This window comes from Carlito syrichta, unplaced genomic scaffold (genome assembly GCF_000164805.1).
Source record: "Carlito syrichta isolate Samal-C Ts95f unplaced genomic scaffold, Tarsius_syrichta-2.0.1 Scaffold153563, whole genome shotgun sequence".
Taxonomy (NCBI): Eukaryota; Metazoa; Chordata; class Mammalia; order Primates; family Tarsiidae; genus Carlito; species Carlito syrichta.
In genome coordinates, this window is record NW_007097659.1 from 12,752 (window position 1) to 29,621 (window position 16,870).

Consider the following 16,870-nt stretch of genomic DNA (forward strand, 5'->3'; position numbering starts at 1 on the left):
CGTCGCCAAAGCCACCATCTACAGCCTGCCAGGCTGACTTTCCCAGCCCGAGGCCCCAGGCTGTTCTTCCGTGTGTCGCCAGGACCTTCCCCTTTCAGCCCTACCTTTCCAAGGCACCTCCCACTGCTCCCAGCATCCTCCCCTTCCTCTATCTGGTTGGCCTCGTCCCAGCTCCTGCAGCCTTCTCCTCTGACTTCTGTGGTCTTGTCAGTTCCACATCCCCTTTTCGGTGGCAGCTGACTCCTCCCATCCCGTTGGTCCTGGGGAGACTGGATGGTGGGAGGCAGGGTGTGGGCGTGTGCCTCAGCAGGGCCAATCACAGGCCTTCCTTGAGATTCCTGTACAGATGATCAGAGGGGAAGGGGCATTCTTCTGGATCCAAGCATAAAAAATAGGAGGTAAAGTAACCAGGAGCCATCTTTACACAGGCGGAGAGAGCCTGTCTGAGGCAGGAGAGAATGAGATCTGCTTTTTGTTTTGTTTTGTTTGAGTCAGGGTCTCACTGTGCTGCTCAGGCTGGAGTGCAGTGGCACCATCATGGCTCACTACAGTCTCGACCTCCTGGGATCAGGCATTGCTTTCCTCCTCAGCCTCCCAAGCTGGTACTATAGGTGCACGCCATCACACCTGGCTAATTTTATGTTTTGGAGACAAGGTCTTTTTTTTTCTTCTTCACAAGTGCTAATTGCCTGTAAGAGCTGGGTTCTTACTATATTGCCCAGGCTGGTGTCAAACTCCTGGGCTCAAGTGAGCCTCCTCAGTCTCCCAGAGTGCTGGGATTGCAGGCAGGAGCCATCATGCCCAGTGAAACCAGATTATAGAGAGAGATAAGCAGCACTGAAAAGAGAGCAAGAGATGGCCTGAGCAACATTGTCTTGGCCCTCTAGATTCAGCAATGCCTGAAGTTGATACTAACTCTAGGTTCCCCAGTTGCATTAGTCAATGAATTCTTTTTTTTTTTTTTTTTTAATTGGAGTCTCACTCTGTTGCCCAGACTGGAGTGCAGTGGACGCTCCCAGCCACTGCAGCCTTGACCTGTCGGGCTCTGGCAATCCTTCCGCCTCAGCCTTTCAAGTAGCTGGAACTACAGGCACATGCTACCACTCTCGGCTAATTTTTGATTTATTATAGGGACAAGGTTTCGCCAAGTTGCCCGGACTGGTGTCGAACCCACGGGCTCAGGCAATCCACTCGCCTTGGCCTCCCAAAGTGCTGGGATGACAGGCTGAGCCACTAGGCCTGGCCTGTACTCAGTCTTGATTATTGCAGTGGTGCATGACTTAACATGCCGAGTGGGGACAGCTAGCACATGATCCACTCAGCAAATGATCCTGAAGCTTCCATGGCTCAGGTACCGTGCTGATGTCAAAAGTAAATTAAGTCAGACACTAGTGTAAGTGGTAAGGGTAGATTTTACTCAGTAACATCTCATTGCAGCAGGGAAGAGGGCCGACTCAATTTCTGTTTGTTCAGAGATGACTGATTTTTTTTGTCTCTTTGTTTTTTGAGATGGGATCTTGCTTTGTCGCCCAGGCTGGCCTCAAACTCTTGGGCTCAAGTGATCCTCCTGCCTCAGGCTCCTGAGTAGCTGAAACAACAGGTGCTAGCTTCCAGCCTGGCCTAATGGGAACATGGGGGAGCAGGGAGGGGGAATGGTGGGGGCTTGAGCAGAGTCAGGGAAATGAAAAACCCCAAAGGGCTGGCAAGTGAAAATGCTGATTAGACCCACTTTGTCTGCTGGCTGGCAGTTGTGGTTAGGATGCTATCCTTCCACAGGGTCTGGGAGACAAAGGCCCTGTCCTTCCTGATGATTCCATTTCAAAGGGATGGCTTTCAGGTTCTCGAGAAAGACACTCTTCAGTTGTAGGAGACATACAGATATCTCAGAAGGACAGAGGAAGGATTCACAGTTGTAAACTCTTTTTAGTAAATGCTCTAATCAAGAGTGGTCATAGGCAGGGTGCAGTGGCTCACACCTGTCATCCCAGCACTTTGGGAGGCCAAGGCGGGAGGATTGCTTGAGTTCAGGAGTTCGAGACCAGCCTGGGCAACATAGCGAGATATCGTCTCTACAAAAAAAAGAAAAATTAACTGGGCATGGTGGTGTGCACCTGTAGTCCCAGAGACTTGGGAGGCTGTGGCAGAAGGGTCACCTGAGCTCATGATCATGTGCCACTACACTCCAGCCTGCAGAGTGAGACTGCAACTGAAAAAAAAAAGAAAAAAAAGGGGAACCTGTCAGGTGTTGGCTGGAACAAACAGAAAATTATTTCGGCAGTCTTTGAACTTTATCAAGGCAGGCACTTTAGGGGTGGGGGTTTCCTTGGGATATGGCCTTAACCTGTTAGAAACTACATTAGTGTTTAAGTCATTTAATGTGGGAGGGAGAGGTAGATGAAATAATTTGTGCTAAGAGTCTAGTTGTACAGGCCAAGGTTGAGGCCTAATTAAGAAGAAGGTGGCTGGGCTCAGTGGCTCAGTCTGTAATCCCAGCACTTTCGGAGGCCAAGGTGAGTGGATTGCCTGAGCCCGCGGGTTCGAGACCCGCCTGGGCAACTTGACGAGACCTCATCTCTACAATAAATCAAAAATTAGCCGGGCGTGGTAGCGCGCGCCTGTAGTGCCAGCTACTTGGAAGGCTGAGGCAGAAGGAGCCCAGCAGATCGAGGCTGCGGTGGCCAGGAGTGGCCACTGCACTCCAGTCTGAGTGACAGAGTGAGACTTCAACTCAAAAAAAAAAAACGAAGGCTCAGAGGAGCTTGGCTAGAGTTTGGTCAAGGGTGAATCTATTATTAATTAATTAATTAATTAAATTCGAGACAGGGTCTCATCCTTCATGCAGGGTGGAGCGCGATAGCACACTGTAGCCTTGACCTTCTGGGCTCTAGCGATCCTTCTCCTACCTCAGCCTCCTGAGTAGTTGGGACTACAGGTGCACACCAGCATGCCTGGCTAATTGTTTTTTTTTTTTTTTCAGTTGGAGTCTTACTCTGCCGTCTAAGGTGGAGTGCAGTGGCATGCTCATGGCTACCGCAGCCTTGACCTGCTGGGCTTATACCATCCTTCTGCCTCAGCCTTCCAAGTGGCTGGAACCACAGGCACGTGCCACCATGTTTTGATTTCTTGTAGAGATGAGGTCTTGCCAAGTTGCCTGGGCTGGTCTCGAACCTGTGGGCTCAGGCAGTCTCCTCACCTCGGCCTCCCAAAGTGCTGGGATTACAGGCTTGAGCCACCATGCCCAGCCTCTAATTTTTTAACTTTTTTTGCAGAGATGAGGTCTCACTATGTTGCCTAGGCTGGTCTCAAACTCCTGGGCTCCAGCAATTCTCTCACCAAAGTGCTGGGATGGCAAATGTGAGCCACTGTGCCCAGCCGAGAGGAGACTCTTTGTGCTCAACACTGAGCACACACCCACCTGGCGTTGTTCTCCCTTGCTCTATCTAGTACCAGCACCTAGACTGTTCTTGGGGGAATAGCCCTCTCCTCCACGTGTGTAGTTTTGGCAGTACCATCAAGAGTGCTCGGACTCCCCACTCCAAACTCATCAATTTCTCTTGGATGCAGGATTCTGAATCTTTTTTTTTTTTTGATTTGGAGTCTCACTCCGTCACCCAGGCCAGAGTGCAGGGGCATGCTCACAGCCACCTCAGTGTCGACCTGCTGGGCTCCGGCGATCCTTCCGCCTCAGCCTTCCAAGTTGCCGAAACTACAGGTGCATACTACCACGCCCAAGCTAATTTTTTATTTATTGTAGAGACACGGTCTCACCAAGTTGTCCGGGCTGGTCTTGAACCCGTGGGCTCAGGCAATCCACTCACCTCGGCCTCCCAAAGTGCTGGGATGACAGGCTGAGCCACTGACCCTGGCCCAGGATTCTGAATCTTGAGCACAGGGGCACAGGAAGGAGAAAGGAAGGGTTCATCATTACCCTGATGGTGTTGCCCGCAGAAGCCAGCTGGGGGCTCCAGTGACCCAGAGCCCCAAGCCACCCTGGTGTGTGTTCCTCCTGAGGCCTGGTAGGTCAGTTGTCCTCTGGCTCAGGAGCCCGCCACACCCTGCCATCTAGGTTGCCTGCACTTGGGCACCCTAACTGACCCCGGGCCTAGACTGACCCCTGCCTTCAGTGGGCTCACATCTTCCTGGAACGTAGACACAGAATAAGTCAGTGACAGTTGGGGGACAACAGGACAGGCAGGAAGTTGGGGTCACTCCGGGTGGGGGTTGTGCAAGTCTATCCCACAATGGATAGCATGGCATTGAGTGACTAAGTTGTTTTTTTTTTTTGGCGTCTCACGTGTTACCCGAGGCTGGAGTGCAGTAGCACGATCATGGCTCACTGCAGCCTTGACCTCCTGGGCTCAGCCGATTCTCCCAGCTTAGCTTCCTGAATAGTGAGGACTATAGGCGTGCACCACCATGACCAGATAATTTTTTGGATTTTTTTTTGTTGTTGTTGTTGAGGCAAGGTCTTGCTATGTTGCCTAGACTCAGCGAGTTTTTTTTTTTAAGATCAAAAAAATATTTTATTTTATTTTATTTTATTTTGAGTTGGAGTCTCACTCTGTCGCCCAGACTGGAGTGCAGTGGCCGCTCCCGGCCACCACAGCCTCGACCTACTGGGCCCCGGCGATCCTTCCGCCTCAGCCTTCCAAGTAGCCGGAACTACAGGCGCGTGCTACCACACCCAGCTAATTTTTTCATTTATTGTAGAGATGAGGTCTCGCCAAGTTGCCCAGGTGGATCTTAACCCGCCGGCTCAGGCAATCCACTCGCCTCAGCCTCCCAAAGCGCGGGATTACAGGTTGAGCCACCGAGCCCGGCTAGCAAGTTTATTTTAAAAGTAAAAATTAGAGAGAGAGAAGAGATTCACCTCCCCAAGGTAGGGGAGGGGGCCAAAGCATGGACAAACCAGAGTTTAATTTTTTTTTTTTTTGAGTTGGAGTCTCACTCTATTGCTCAGACTGGAATGCAGTGGCTACTCCCGGCCACCGCAGCCTTGCCTCTGGGCTCTGGCGATCCTTCCGCCTCAGCCTTCCAATTATCTGGAACTACAGGTGCGTACTACCACGCCCGGCTAATTTTTGATTTATTGTAGAGATGAGGTCTCGCCAACTTGCTCAGGTGGGTCTCAAACCCGCGGGCTCAGGCAATCCACTCACCTCAGCTTCCCAAAGGCGCGGGATTACAGCCTGAGCCACCGAGCCCGGCTCAAACCAGAGTTTAACAAAGCAATGGCCTTCAGTGAGATTTTAACTTACTTTTTTTTCTTTTTGAGTCGGAGTCTCACTCTGTCACCCAGACTGGAGGGCAGTGGCAGGCTCACAGCCACCGCAGCTCCACCCGCTGGGCTCCGGCGATCCTTCCACCTCAGCCTTCCAAGTAGCTGGAACTATAGGCGCCTGCTACCACAGATGAAGAGATGAGGTCTTGCCAAGTTGCCCAGGTTGGTCTCAAGACTGTGAGCTCAGGCAATGCCTCAGCCTCCCAAAGTGCAGGGACTATAGGCGTGAGCCACTGTGCTCGGCCCTTCCACCAGTTTTTAATGAGAGTCTTCAATATGCCAGATTCTGTGCTGTGTGCTGGGCACAGCAGAGCCTCGACTTGGCTTGCCACTCCCTGTCCAATGAGGGAGGCGCACAGAACAGTTTCAGTCCCATGGGAGAAGTGGGGGCCTGGACTAGTGTGCTCCTGGCACAGGAAGTGGAAAGTGTCAGGGCTGGGGGGCCAGAGGAGGAGCACTGGGCACATCTGGGGAGCTCTCATTTTTCCTCCTTTTCTGTGACAACCTTGGTGCAAGAAGTCATTTCACCTTTCTGAGCCTCAGTGTCCTCGTCTGCAAAATGGGTTGCTGTGATGACCATGAGGAAACAGAATGTACACAAAGCACATGTCCCAGGGCCTGGCATGCAGATGAAGTACTCAGCAATGTCCACTGGCATTGGAGGCCACCTGTCAGGCACTGCCCTTGCTCCTCCTGGCCATGGACGACTCACCAGGATTCCAAGGCAGACCACTGTTCCTGATGCCCTTTCTGTCCAGACCCTATGAGTGGCCAGTGGCAGGGGGCGCTTACCCACGGGAGGGACAGGCCCGGTCCAAGCCCTGCTCAGGGGACGAAGAGGGTCCTTGGCACCAGAGGCGGGCCGGATGACCCCGAATGCCCGATTGCAGGATGTTCGATCAGGTCCTGATGCTCCGGCTTCAAGTCTTCAGTCACTTCCCCTCACATAGAGCATCAGACCCACCCCCTCCCCGTGGTCCTCAGGAATGTCGGAGAGTGAGGACACCGGCGATGACTATGCCAGGACCACAACTGCAAACCAGGGCTGTCCAGCGCCGAGCCGGAGCTTGGTCACCACGATTTGGCTGCAGCTGTTTCTCTGTCCCCTCCTGCTCCAGCTCCACCCTTGTTGGGCCAGGCCTGGCAGCCTCCATATTGTCCCTGGATTTTGCTCAGCTGCCTCCGCCCTGTGACAAGCCTGTGACAAGCCTCCCGGGGCTGTCTCTCACTTCCCGAAGCCCTGATGCCTGGTACTCCAGTCTTCCCACCCTGTCCTCCCATCCTAGTAGCTCTCAGGAGGCGCCTTCTCCCTGCTGGTCATGCAGGGTCGTGATCTCACATTCACCCTCCATCTTCCCCATCAGACAGTGCTGCCCCGGGCAGGGGCCCTGTTGGCCAGGCTGCCAGCTGTGTCCTCCGTGTCTGGGCACAGGGGTGTGAAGAGAACGCGGAGGAAACGGGCACTGCAGCCCAATCTGCCCTGGCCCCAGCGTGCAGTTGACTGGCCCTGCGGGCTGGACACATGAACCCACCAGACACAGGACGACCCACACCCCAGGCCCCCTGCCTGGGGTGGTCCAGGCCCCACTCCTGAGCCTAGAAGCCCAGCTAATGACCCCCATCCCCTCCACAAGAAAGACGCTCTGTTCTCCACTTTGCACAAAAATGTATTTCTGTGACATCCCAAAGTACAGACATGACCCCAGGCCCTAGGTGGTAAAGCGATGCGATGTGAGCTCTGCCCAGGGTTTGCTGGGTCGCTGGGCATGGGATGGAAGGGAGGGTGGATGCGGCCCCTCTGCCAAGCTGGGGAACACAGGGCTGCCGTCCCCTTCCCCGGCCAGGAGAGTGAGGCTCAGAGAACAAGGCCAGGTCCTCCCTCACAAGCTGCTCACCTGGCCTATTCCGCCTGGAGGCAGAAATGCTGGGAGCCTCCACAGACAGGCCCGGGAAGGAAAAGCCAAGAAAAGCCGGCACCCAAGGCAGCCTCCAGGGTCAGTGCTGGCCCAGGCCCACTTGTCCTGCAGGTGTGTCCATGAGACGCGGTTCAGTCACACTGAGGGATGGCACAAGGTATGCCGAGACAGCGGCCTCATGCTTCTCTGAAACACAGCACAGAGGTTTCCGGGGAGAGCCCAGGGCGGGGCAGGAGGGCTGGGAGGGCCCCCGCACGGCCTTGGCGGGATGTCCAAGTGCTGGTCTGGCAGTGGCTGTGTGGCCACTGAGTAGAAGGCTGGAGTGGGGACCTCCTGCCTCTGGGAGAGGCGTGGGTCGCCGGGGCAGCGGGCAGGCCAGGCGAATGAGGCAGGCTCAGTTCTGCTGGTGGGAGCGCCCTTGGGAGCCGGCAGGTGGATGAGGGCTGTGGAGCGTGGCGTGTGCCCCTGGCCCCAGAAGGTGCTGGCTCCCAGCGCTGGGGCAGGTTTGCAACGTGTTTGGCAGAGGGGCAGTGGTATCTGCCCCCGACCTGACCACCTGGGCTGGGCCTTCCACGGCCTGGGGACCTGGAGGGAGACTAGGAGGCAGCCTCCATAGCAGCGTGGCCTCAGGCAGGCCCGGCCGGCGAGCAGCAGGGCCACTGGGCGCCCCGCTCCGAGGGGCCTCTGGGGCTGCCGGACCCTAAGCCTAGCAGGGGCTGGCTCTTGCCCCAGATGGCCACAGCCGGGAGCACCAAGGCATTTGGGAGACCCAGCGGGGTGAGTTCTAATCCCCAAGCCTCACCAGCCGCGCCAGGAGCCAAGACGGGATCCTCAGGCTTGGGCAGTGGACTGGGATGCTGGAGCAGGCTGATCAAGGCTTGGTCCTCTCAGAACAGGACACCAGACTGGGGTCTGAGTTACTGGAAAGGGACTGGACACTCACGACGTTATAGGCATTGAGTCTGGGCAGGGCAGGAGTGAGTGTGGCAGCGATGAAGGCTTCGAGTGGGGTTTCAGAATGGCCGGGACGGCGGCGAGGATTCGGGGAGTGCTTCTTGAGTTATTGTACAGAAATCATACACACAAAACTTCACACTTCCTAACCCAAAAATAATATATATATATAATATATATATATCTCACTAATGTCAAGGAAAGCGTCGGTTGTGCAAAAGTCCCCGTGTCTCTCCGTCCCGTGGGGCCGCTGGAGTGTCCTCCGGCCTGTGGTCCAGAGCGTGGCGGGGGGCGGAGCCTCTATCTGGACGTGTCCATGTTCTCCTCTTTAAAGTTACTGCAGTGCTCGATCACCTTGCTGGGGAAAAGGGGACAGGCTTGGAGGGCGACTTGTGTGGGTGAGCCTGCCCCTCCTGGGTGACCAAGCAGTGGGCTCACCCATGTGAACAGGGACGGTGACACTGAGTGATGTGGAGAAAGGGGCTGGCAGAGTGGCTGGCACATGCGGAAACCCAGGGGATGGCACCTGTGGCCTTGAGTGTCGTCACCACCATCCTGCCCGCCTTCCTTCCCATGCCCCTCTTTCCCTGCCCCCAGTCCCAGGGCATCTGGGGCTAGGAGGTTCCTGAATCAGCTCAGGCCTGACCACCTCATCCTTTCTTTTTTCACTCTGTCATCCGGCTGGAACGCAATAGTGTGATCACAGCTCACTGCAGCCTCAACCTACTGGGCTCAGGTGATCCTCCCACCTTGGCCTCTCAAGTAGCTGGGACTACAGGTACTTGACACCATACCCAGCCAATTTTCTTTTTTTTTTTTTTTTTTGGTAGAGATAAGGTCTCACTATTTTGCCCAGGCTAGTCTTGAACTCCTGGATTTTATCTCTACAATAAAATCAAAAAATAAGCTGGGCATGGTAGCGCACACCTATAATTCCGACTACTTGGAAGGCTGAGGCAGAAGGATCGCTGGAGCCCAGCAGGTCGAGGCTGCAGTGACTGGGAGCGGCCACTGCACTCTAGTCTGGGCGACAGAGTAAGACTCCAACTCAAAAAAAAAAAAAAGAAAAAGAAATTAGCCATGCAGGTAGTGTGCGCCTGTAATCCCAGCTACTGGGGAGGCTGAGATAGGAGGATCATTTGAGCCTAGGAGGTCAAGACTGCAGTAAGCTATGATCCTACCACGGCACTCCAGCCTGGGTGACAGAGTGAGAGCCTGTTTCGAAAAACAAACAAAAAACAAAGCTCTTTTGATCAGTGTTTAAGCAGTGCCTTTTGATAATGGCAGAACGAGCTATTGGCCTCCCATCCCTGGTGCAGTGAGTTGCTGTCTGGGAGCCTCTGGGCTCCAGGCCTCTCCTCCATGTGGCCTTTTGCTGGATACCAAGTTCAGAACCATGACAGAACTATACTGGGGTCAGCTTGACTATGCTCCCTTCTAGAATGGATCAGAGAAGGCAAGGTCATTCCCGCTGACTCTGAAATGTGTAATCTCTGAGAGTCCCGGTTCCCGATCAACTTGTAAACTGGAGCGGTGATGTTTTAGACACTGCAGTGAAACCCAACAGCAACAGAAGGCCAGACCTGGCCATGTTCATGACCTTCGCATTCAGAAACTCACTTGCACTCTGCCCCATCTTACCTCTAGGATGCATTTTACCACACTGTAGCCCCTTTTCAGGTGGAATGTTTTTGACCAAAAATAATGGGAAGCTCTGACCTGATTTGCCAATGCCTGATGATGAGAGGATGGAATTCGTTGGTAATAAAATAAAACTAAACTTACAGATGAGGGCAACAGTGCCTTCATTCACAGCTCAGCTATCTAGTTTCCAGCCACACTGTGACTGAGATGACACTTAGAGGCGCCAGCTGGACGTCGGTATACTGTCTACCCCCACACTCAACCCCGAGCTGCCCCAAGAATTCCAGTCATTCTTAGCCACCAGCGGGCTGCCATTGTGCCCTCACTCCCCTGCATCAAGGCTCCAAGCAGAAACTCGTCGCATGTCTCTTACCGGGCCATTTCCTTGGTCTCCTGCCGCGCGGTCGCCATCTTGATCATGTCCCTCAGAAGAGGCATCCCGCCTTCTTTGATCAGCAGGGGGCAGTACTTGTCCGCTGTGGGTTGGGAGCAGACAGCAGATGATGGGGAGAGGCCGCCTATCAGCCTGTAGCCTAGAAACCCACTCTTGCTCTGAGGACTACCCAGGGTGGGGGATAAAGATGCAGTCCAGGTGGGAGGGCAGCGCTAGGAGTGGGACCAGTCACGCCTGCCCAGCCTCACAGGTGTGAGTTGCTGTGTTCACCTGAGGAGGCAGGTGGGAGTTCCTGGAAAAGGCTCTTCCCTACTTTGATTCAAAGTTATTGTTTTTTTTGTTTTTGTTTTTGAGTCAGAGTCTCACTTTGTCACCCAGACTGGAGTATGGTGACATGCTCACGGACTCTGCAGCCTCATCCTACTGGGCTCAGGTGATCCTTCCATCTCAGCCTTCCAAGTAGCTGAAACTACAGAAATGCATCACTACGCCCAGGTAATTTTTTGACTTATTGTAGAGACAAAGTCTCATCAAGTTGCCCAGGCTGGTCTTGAACCCTGGGCTCAAGCAATCCTCTCGCCTCCACCTCCCAAAGTGCTGGGATTACAGGCTTGAGCTACCACGCCTGGCTTTTTTTTTTTTTTTTTTTTTTTTTTTTGAGTCAGGTTCTCACCTGTCACCCAGGCTAGTATGCAGTGGCATGATTACAGCTCACCGAAGTCTTGATCTCCTGGGCTCAGGCGATCCTTCTACCTCAGCCCCCCAAGTAGCTGGGACTACAGGCGCATACCACCATACTCAGTTAATTTTTTTTATTTTTGTAGAGATAAGATCTTGCCCAGGCTGATCTCAAACTCCTGGGGTCAAGCAATCCTCTTGCCTTGGCCTCCCAAAGTGCTGGGATTACAGGTATGAGCCACTGTGCCTGGCCTGTACTTTTACAAAAACACCACCAGGTGATTCTGGTGACCAGCCAGGTTGAAACCAGCTGGTAGTATTCTGTCATGCAGAAGGCACAAGAATTTTCATTATTTTATTTTACTTTTAGAGATAGGGTCTCGCTATGTTGTCCAGGCTGGAGTGCAGTGGTTATTCACAGGTGCAAACATAGCTCATTGCAGCCTCCAACTCTTGGCCTCAAGTGATCCTCCTGCCTCAGCCTCCCAAGTAGTGGGTGTGTGTCACTATGCCCAGCTGGCATGGGGAGTTTAGGCTGTTCCCTCATTTGGAAGCAGGAAACATGAAGAAAGCTGTCTAGGGATTGTGCGTGTGTGTATCTTGCCTGCCAGACCTGCTTCTGTGACAAGACAAGAGTCGGCCTTTGGGCTGTGTGTCCTACAAATGCTAGAAAGCAGAGGGCTTTGCTCTGAGGCACAGGAGCTGACAGCAACTCTTGGATTGCTCCCTCCCCCTGGTTGTAAACCCTCCGAGGGCACATCTGCGTGGATCTGGACCAAGGGAAGGACACTCACGGTAGACAGACACAAGGTTGTACAGGGCCCAGGTTGCCCAGTGCTGGCTGACAGGAGAGATGCCCTGGGGTAGGAGGCGGAGAATTGGCTCAAACGACCTGCAGGAAGAGAAGTCGAGGTCACTTCTGATGCTGGGGGTCAGGGGAGTGTGTCTCTTCTCATCGGAGGTTTCTCCTCCCTAAAGGATTCTCAGGACCAAGCATGACAAGCCAGCAGGATGCCAGGGAGAGGAGGCACTGGTCTTTCATCTCACTGGCAGGGTCCACTTGGAGCCTTCTGGGAGGGAGAATACGCACATGAGCACATGTCTAAGGCAGGAGGGACCCAGTTAGGCGGGGCAGAAGGCTAGGAGTCTCAGCCAGGAAAGAGACTCATGGGGGTAGGAGGGGCACACTGGGAACAGAAGCAAGTGGGACTGTTCTTCCCCAAGGGCCTGGGCTGGAGTCAAAGAAAGCCCAAACCATGTATGTGCAAAACCTCTGGGCCAGCGGCTGCACCTCCCTCTCCCTGGCAAAGCTATAAGCATGAATTCCTTCCTTCCAATGCAGGCTTTTTTCTGTTTTCTTTTGAGTCAGGGTCTTACTCTGTTGCCCAGACTGGAGTGCAGTGGCACGATCACAGCTCACTGCAGCCTCAACCTCCCGGGCTTAGGCAATCCTCTTGCCTCAGCCTCCCAAGTAGCTAGGACTATAGTACACACCACCACACCCGGCTAATTTCTTTTCTTTTCTTTTTTTTTGCAGCAATGAGATCTCTCTGTGTTGCCTGGACTGGTCTTGAACTCCTGTCCTCAAGCTAGAACCACAGGCACGTGCCACCATGCCCGGCTAATTTTTTGATTTATTGTAGAGATGAGGTCTCACCAAGTTACCCAGGCTGATCTTGAACTTCTGGATTCAGGCAATCCTCTCACCTCAACCTCCCAACCAGTGCAGGCTTTTAACTGAAATGTCCATCAGTACAGGACAGCACACAGAAACTGGCTCCTCCTAAAATGATGAGGGAGACCCAGGCCTGAAGACCAGCCATTCAGTCACCATAGAGGAGGAACCAATGCCGGCCTAACTTCAAGTCATGAACTCTGTGCCCAGGAACACTGCCAGAAGGAGAGACCCCAGAATGCCAGCAGGGGCTCCCTCTTGGGGAGCGAGATGATGCATGGTTCCTGTTGTCACCTATCACGTGTGGGTGTTTTCTCCTTCCCCCCAAATAAACATGTATTGACTGTCAGGAGCAGGCTAGGGTACCTGGGGGGGGGGTGTGTGCCCAGGTGAGATCTGTGCCCGTTATGTTGGACGTGACTGTGCCTCAAAGAGGAAGAACAAACCCCATAGCGGAGTGGAGGGAAGGCAGCGACGCTGACTGCCCCTGGGACAGCGTCCTGCCCGCACAGCCCCACTCACCCCTTCCCGCTGGCCCTCCCCGCACCTGTAATTGATGTTCCTCCGAGAGTTGATGTCCCAGCTCTGGATGGCCGCCCACATGCGCTCCTCCACCTCCCCGCGCTGGGGCTCGCAGACGCCCCAAGCCTCGGGCCCGTCGAACATGATGTGAGAGAGGACGCCACAGGCATTGTAGGAGACCTCGATTCCATCCGCCTTGCTCTCCAGCAGGTTGCTGCCGGGAGGAAGGGGGCAAGATGGAGCCCACGTCCCGGTCCGCCTTCAAGAACCATCAGCTGGTCCCCAGCGTACAACCTCGGTGCCAGAGGGACTCTATTCCTTTGTCACTTATTGTTTATACTCAGAATACTTTTTTTTTTGAGTCAGGTTCTCTGTTGTCCAGGCTGGAGTGCAGTGGCACGCTCATGGCCACCGCAGCCTTGACCTGCAGGGCTCAGGCGATTCTTCTGCCTCAGCCTTCCAAGTAGCTGGAACCACAGGCACATGCCACCACACCCGGCTAATTTTTAAAAATGTATGGTAGAGATGTGGTCTTGCCATGTTGCTCAGACTGGTCTCAAACCTCTGAGTCAGGCAATCCTCTCGCCTCTGCCTCCCTAAGTGCTGGGATTATAGGCATGAGCCACCATGCTTGGCTTACTTTTTTTTTTTTTTTTGAGTTGGAGTCTCAGTCCATTGCCCAGGCTGGAATGCAGTGGCATGATAACAGCTCAATGTAACCTTGACCTGATGAACTAAGGCCATCCTTCTGCCTCAGCCTCCCAAGTAGCTGGAACTACAGGTACGGGACAACACACCTGGCTAATTTTTTGACTTTTTTTTTTTGTAGAGACAAGATCTTGCTATGTTGCCCAGGCTGGTCTCCAACTCCTGGGCTCAAGCGATCTCCCCACCCTCACCTCCCAAAGGGCAGGGATTATAGGCGTGAGCTACAGTGTCCAGCCCAGACTACTTCTAAAAGGGATCTGAGGTCAGGGGACCACTGGATGATAAGAAACCACATTACAGAGGGAGAGCAACATTTATAACAGAAACCTAGGTCAAGAGTAGTTGCTGCAATTGAGCACAGATGAGAGCTCTGAGCATCCTGGCAACTAAGGCAAAAAGGGAAAGGTGCAGAGTACCCACCTGAAGACGCTGATGAACTGAGAAGTCATGAGCTGAGGCCGTAGCTCCTTCACCTCTGCCACGTTCCCCAGGAGCCCCAGCATATTCCGATGCAGTTCCTGCTTCTCTGGGAATTCCTGGGGAAGTGAGAGCCATCAGGCCACATCCATTAGTGCTTAATTACTCAGTGTCTGAGCCGGGCTCAGTAGCTCAGGCTGTAATCCCGTGCTTTGGGAGGCTAAGGTGAGTGGATTGCCTGAGCCCATGGGTTCGAGACGCGCCTGGGCAACTTGGCGAGACCTCATCTCTACAAAAAAAACAAAAATTAGCCGGGCGTGGTAGCGCACACCTGTAGTTCCAGCTACTTGGAAGGCTGAGGCTCTGAAGGATCGCCGGACCCAGGAGGTCGAAGCTGTGGTGGCTGGGAACGTGCCACTGCACTCCAATCTGGGTGACAGAGTGAAACTCCAACTCAAAAAAACCAAATTACTCAGTGTCTGGAACTGTTAACCCAAAATCATTATGGGCATCTGCTCGGCTATGCTAACGGCACTGGGGATGACATTGGCCACACACAACAAGGGATTAAAAAGTTGGAAGAGGCCAGTGCCGTGGCTCACACCTGTAATTCCAACACTTTGAGAGGCCTAGGCTGGAGGATGGCTTGAGCCCAGAAGACAGAGACCAACTTGGGCAACACAGCAAGACCTCATCTCCACAAAAAAAATCAAAGCATTAGCCAGGCATGGTGGTGTGCGCGTGTAACCCCAGTTACTCAGGAGGCTGAGGCAGAAGGATCACCTGAGCCTAGGATGTCGAGGCTGTGGTGATCCATGAGCGTGTCACTGCACTCTAGCCTGGGTGACAGAGTGAGACTCAAATTTCAGAAAAAAAAAGGTGGGGGTGTCTTCCCACAAAGACAAAGGCTGAATAGAGACGGGACCTATTGGCAGACATGGTTCTATTTCCCAAAGCTCAAGATAGTAGCTTGGGGACTCCCTAGGATCTAGAACAAGAGAATAGAATTTCAAGATGGACAGCCTGTCCTGGTGACCAGAGGTGGGCCTGCTTTTGGTGGGTATGGTTTCCTCCGAAGGAGGGTTCTCGAGGGGCCCACCATAGCGGAGCTTCTGTTGGCCACATGCTCTGACTGCTGGGCCTTGAAGGGGGTCCCACTGCCCTTCCGTGGAACCAGGGGGAAGCCTGGGGACAGAGTGTGGCCATGTCGCAGGAGAAGATACTACCTTCAGGCAGTCCAGGAAGAGCTTCATGCCGTTGAAGTTGAGGAACATCTCACAGTTGTCCGGTGTCTCGTCGGTGATGTTCCACAGGGCGCTCCAGGAAAACTCCATCACCTGGTCACACTGCACGGAAGGGCAGGGCTCAGCCAAGGCTCCTGGCACCAGGTGAGGGGCCCCAGACAAAACAGGGATACCCCCCAGGGGCAAACTGGTCCCCTCTCGGGAGGAGAGAAGAGCAATGTGGCCTCGAGAAGACCCAACTTACTATTTTGTCCAGCAGTTTCTTCTGAATCAGCTTCAGCATGGTCTGTGAGCAGAAAGAAGTTGCTAGAGGACCAGGACATATGAATGACCACACCCCCCAAGAACCAGGATAGAGAGGAAAGTCAGCAGTTCAATTCCTAGTTCATACATCATGACAAGATCAAATCTCCGTATCTCTTTGGGAGGTTATTTTTATTATTTTTGAGTTGGGGCCTCACTCTGTTGTCCAGGTTGGAGTTCAGCGATGTGATCACGGCTCACCACAGCCTCGACCTCTTGGGTTCTGGCAATTCTCTGGCCTCAGCCTCCCAAGCAGCTGGGACTACAGGCATGCGCCTCCATGCCTAGTTAATTTTTAGAATTATTTTTTATAGAGACGGGGTCTCACTATGTTGCCCAGGCTGGTCTTGAACTCCTGGACTCGAGATCCTCCTGTCTCGGCCTCCTGAAGTGCTAGGATTACAGGTGAGAGCCACTGCGCCCAGCCTTGGGAGGCTCTTTGAAGATGGTCAATCCATAGACCCTCGGAATTTGGTGTTAGAAGGCTTGGGTGCTGGTCCTGGTTCCCAGAGTCACTCCCTGTGTGACTCTCAGTATAGCCCTTCCTGCTGTGGGCTTGAGCCTCCATAGCGACAAGCTGAGAAGAGACTAGATGATCTGTGGTTCCCTCCTCATTGGCTCATTCCTTTCCTTAGCAACAGTTGTCACCCCTCACTGTGCTCCAGGCCCTGTGCTAGAAATGCTGTGGACACAAGGACGGAAGGACAGCACGGCGTCTTGCCCTATGGAGCTTACAACATCAGGGCGCATGGAGGAGCTAAGAAAGGTGCGTTCTGGGTGGAAGAAACCTGCGGAGTTATAACAACATGTGCTGTTAAGACATTCTAGGTCGGACGTGGTGGCTCATGCCTATAACCTCAGCACTTCGGGAGGCAGAGGCAAGAGGATTGCATGAGTCCAGGGGTTTGAGACCAGCCTGGGCAACTTGGTGAGACCTTGTCTCTACAATAAATCAAAAGAAGTAGCCGGGCATGGTGGCATGTGCCTTTAGTTCCAGCTGTTTGGAAGGCAGAGGCAGAAGGATCACCTGAGCCCAGCAGGTCAAGGCTGCGGTGGCCGTGAATGTGCCACTGCACTCCAGCCTGGGCAGCAGAGGGAGACCCCAACTCAAAAAAAAAAAAAAAAAAAAAAAAA

The 16,870-nt window shown here is 53.6% G+C and overlaps 1 protein-coding gene across 2 annotated transcripts in view; it reads right to left on the minus strand.

The window, feature by feature from the left end:
• Positions 1–6,930: 6,930 nt before the first annotated feature.
• The window catches only part of ZER1 (zyg-11 related cell cycle regulator), a 38,427-nt gene continuing 28,487 nt past the window's right edge, over positions 6,931–16,870 (minus strand). For both annotated transcript variants that reach the window (XM_008050618.1, XM_021708884.1), the window contains 7 exons: positions 15,678–15,719; positions 15,416–15,535; positions 14,193–14,308; positions 13,090–13,278; positions 11,662–11,759; positions 10,169–10,271; positions 6,931–8,509 (listed from right to left, as the gene is read on the minus strand). In XM_008050618.1, coding sequence (XP_008048809.1) covers positions 8,452–8,509; positions 10,169–10,271; positions 11,662–11,759; positions 13,090–13,278; positions 14,193–14,308; positions 15,416–15,535; positions 15,678–15,719 — 726 coding nt within the window. In that variant the 3' untranslated portion in view covers positions 6,931–8,451. The remainder of the gene's footprint in view (positions 8,510–10,168; positions 10,272–11,661; positions 11,760–13,089; positions 13,279–14,192; positions 14,309–15,415; positions 15,536–15,677; positions 15,720–16,870) is intronic.